Here is a 3,621-nt window from a genome sequence, read left to right as displayed (position 1 = left end):
TTCCAGCAGCTCCACTTTCACCATCTGGTTGGCAGGGGGTGCATCCTCCAGCCGCTCAATCAGGGCATTCACAAGGTCCTCATGATTGCCAGGGAAGACGCCCAGGTGGTCCCCGGGCTGGTACTGCAGTTCCTGATTCCCATTAGTGTGGAGACGCACGAAGATAGTTGATCGGCTGCAGGAAATTGCAGGGGAGCACTAGGACAAGGGCCACTACCTATTGCCGCCTTACTTTGGCCTTTTGTCTGTCCTCTTTGCCTGCAAGTCTCCTCCTTGCATTCTCATGGGGGCCTGTGCCATCCAAGCTCGTGGCTCCTCATCCTATACTATGGCTGTTATCAAGGTCACCCGCAGGCTCCTCAATGCAAATCCAATGGCCAGTTCCCGTTCCTAGGGCTTGCCTGACTTTCAAAGTAGCACTGGACATGCCAGTCCTCCTTCTCAGTCCCTTCTAGATTCAAGCACCCCATGCTCTCCCAACCCTTTCTCTGGCCGTTTCTGCTCAGTCTCCCTCGATGGTTCCTTATCACCCCAAACTGTGGACACTGGAGCACCTTAATTTCTGTCCTCAACCTGTTTTGCTCTTCTATCTTTCTGCCTTCACTTGGCTTTTCTGCATAACACTTGCCATCACCTGACCTACAAGGCAGTTTACTTCGTTCTATGCTTTGTGGTCTGTCCCTGCCCAAGACAATGACCATGAACCCTACAAGGGCAGGGGATCAGTGGTTTTGTCCACTGCTCCAGCCTGAAGCCAACAACAATGTATGACACATAGTAAGTGTTCAGGAACTACTTGTTGAATGAAGGAAGCCCAGGTTCCAGGATTAGCCAGCTGCTAAAACAGTTGCTGCTTTCTGTACCAATCAAGGTTCTCTCAGAGCTAGCACCCTGCTAGCACCCCTTCAAGGCCATAGGTACTGGTGTCTCCAATCTGTGAAAGTTTGTCTCTCCTAGAAATTCATTTTAAGCTCCATCTCTCTTTCTATTTATTTATTTATTTTATTTTTTTTGGAGAGGTTTTTGCTATAGGGCGCATGCACTCGCCAGACAGAGAGACAGAAAGTAAGAAATCACCCCCCCAGGGGGGATGGCCATACTGCAATCCCTTCTCTTCTATTCTCCTCTCGGGATCTTGGGCATGCACGCACACGCGCCCAGTGTGAATTTAAGCCACCGGGTCTGGGACTCGAAACACGGTCAACTACATGGGAGTTCAGTGACATAGCCATTATGCTAGTCCCAATAATTATTTTATTTAATTTTATTTATCATTATTATTTTTAATTTGGCCAGAGAGATACAAAGAGGGAGAGAAGGAGTGAGAAAGCAAGATGCCAGACCCGAACTTGAATTGTGGTTGGCCATGTGGGAGTCCAGCATCTCAACTACCACACCATCTGCTGGTCCCAAGCTCCATCCCTCTTTTGCAAACTCATATTGCCATAGTAAGGGGAAAAAACCTTGGCTTTAAGTTTGAATTCCTATGATGCATAATTTCCCCAATATAAAATTGAGACATCTAAGAAGAAAATCCAGAGGGAAAGTCATTTATGGCTGCCAGGTCATGCCTTTTCAGGTTGATTTTTGGGTTTCAAGGTCAGGAGGCTTGTGCTAATCACACATCTTCAATAATAAACTCTCAGAATGTGATTTATTCTGCTCCTTTAAAAAGTTTTAGTACAGGGTCTAAAACTATGTGGCTGACTGTGTAGTTTGAGTCCCAGACCCAGTGGTTTGAAAAACATGTGCATGCCCAAAATTCTGGGAGGAGAATGGAGGAGAAAGGAGAATGGAGGGCAAGGGAATGTGTGGCCATCCCCTCTGACGGGTGCTTTCTTACTTTCACTAACTCTCTCTGTCTCTCTAGCGAGTGTACATATTTATTACAAAATTAGTGGAAAAAAAAAGAAGTAAAAATTTTAGTACAGAAGTACTGCATATTGCATAATACCCGCAAGTGTTGGGATCAGTTGCACTTGGATGAATAGAAATTTTTCCTCTCTGAGTGACTTTTGCTTTCAGATTTGCTTTTTCTTCATTGCCAATTGGCTTTCAGTTGATAGAGACACTTGATATTCATGAAAATTCTACATTGTCTCTGGTATGTAAATCAACTCTTGAATAGACCAAGAGACTAAAGGAGTTTTTGGCATAACCAAGAGCCCCTTTGTGCTACAAATAGCCACCATTATTAAATACAGTTGAGCTGGTACAATTTTTGGAGAGGAGGTGTCAAGTATTTTCTTGAAGCAAGGCGCCCCTGTCTTTAGTATGGTCTGGAACTTAGTGACCATATTATGAGTGGAAGTGTGTGTCGGGTTGAGCCATGGTCCCCTCTCTGGGCAGATTTGCGCTCTCCAGGGCACTGACATACATAATTGATTCTCCTCTGAGCTCACACCTTTTTTGGGCGGGGGGACCTTGAGAGCAAAGACATGCATCACCTCTTTTTGGCGGCAGGAAGGGAATGAGTAGAGGTGAACAGCCGGCAGGGGGCGCTATGGGGTTTCTAATTTGAGAGCCTCCTGCTCACCCAGAGGAAGCCTTTGAAAGGCCCACAAATCAATTCCCGATTCCCAGATCATCATGACTGGTACAAAATAGAAACCCAGAGGACCTGAGCTTGCTGAACTGGCTCATGTGCATAGCTGGTCCCCCCAAGTCCTCCAGGAAGGGGCAAAAGGTGGTCAGATAAGGGACAGGAATGGAACAGACCTGGCAGGCGAGCTACAAGGTGGCCCCGGGCTCTGCCCTTGCAGGGAGTTTAACCATGCAGAATGAGTAAGCTTCCTGGTGAGAGCCCCAGTGTGACAGCCACACGACCTCAAGGCACCTTCATTTGCTAGAAAGCAGGTATAGCGCTGGCTTGAAACCAACAGTCTTAAGTTTCAATTTGGCAGGGGGTTTCTAAGTGTAGAATTTTTTTTGTTGTTTGTTTGTTTAAGAATTACTTTATGTTAACTTTATTTACTTATTTTAATTTGACCAGAGAGGGACAGAGAGAGAGTGAGAGAGAGAAAGGGAGAAAGCAAGCTGCCACAGGACCAGCAGTTGGTGTAATGGCTATGTCACTGAACTCCCATGTAGCTGACTGCAGTTTGAGTCCTGGAACTGGTGGCTTAAACTCATGCTGGGCGCGTGTGCGTGCGTGCCCAAGATCCCGAGAGGAGAATGGAGAAGGGATTGGATTGCGGCATGGCCATCTCTCTTGGGGCAGTGATTTCTCGCTTTCTGTCTCTCTGTCTCTTTCTGTCTTTCTGGCAAGTCGCAAATAAAAAAAACTTACAAAAAAAAAAAAAAAAAAAAAAAAAAAAAAAAAGAAAGGCAGCTGTCAGGTCCAGGACTTGAACTGCAGTAGGCTATGTGGGAGTCCAGCACCTTTAACCACCATGCCACCTGGTGACCTCCTAAGTGCAGAATTTTAAAAACTTAAAAAAATAAAAAAGCCCAGAAAACCAAAAATCAAAAAATAATTATTTCTCCAGAGAGAGAGAGAACTCCAACAGGTTCTTTTTTGTTTTGTCATTGGTCTCATGCACTTGCCAGAGAGAGAGGGAGAGACAGAAACAGTGAGAGAAAAAGGGAGAAATCACCCTGCAGGGTGGATAGCTAAGCTGT

General features: G+C 45.7%; 1 protein-coding gene across 1 annotated transcript in view; it reads right to left on the bottom strand.

Annotated features, from left to right (window-relative positions):
- The window catches only part of NOS1 (nitric oxide synthase 1), a 121,641-nt gene that overhangs the window by 27,171 nt on the left and 90,849 nt on the right, over positions 1-3,621 (bottom strand). Inside the window, 1 exon segment of the mRNA XM_027773089.1 lies at positions 1-175. This exon segment is cut by the window's left edge and continues 40 nt beyond it. Within this exon segment, the coding sequence (XP_027628890.1) occupies positions 1-175 (175 nt within the window).

The sequence above is a fragment of the Tupaia chinensis genome, unplaced genomic scaffold, assembly GCF_000334495.1.
Source record: "Tupaia chinensis unplaced genomic scaffold, TupChi_1.0 Scaffold000320_1, whole genome shotgun sequence".
NCBI classification, from domain to species: domain Eukaryota; kingdom Metazoa; phylum Chordata; class Mammalia; order Scandentia; family Tupaiidae; genus Tupaia; species Tupaia belangeri.
Note: the sequence above shows the minus strand (reverse complement) of the source record. Positions and strands in the feature narration are given on the sequence as shown.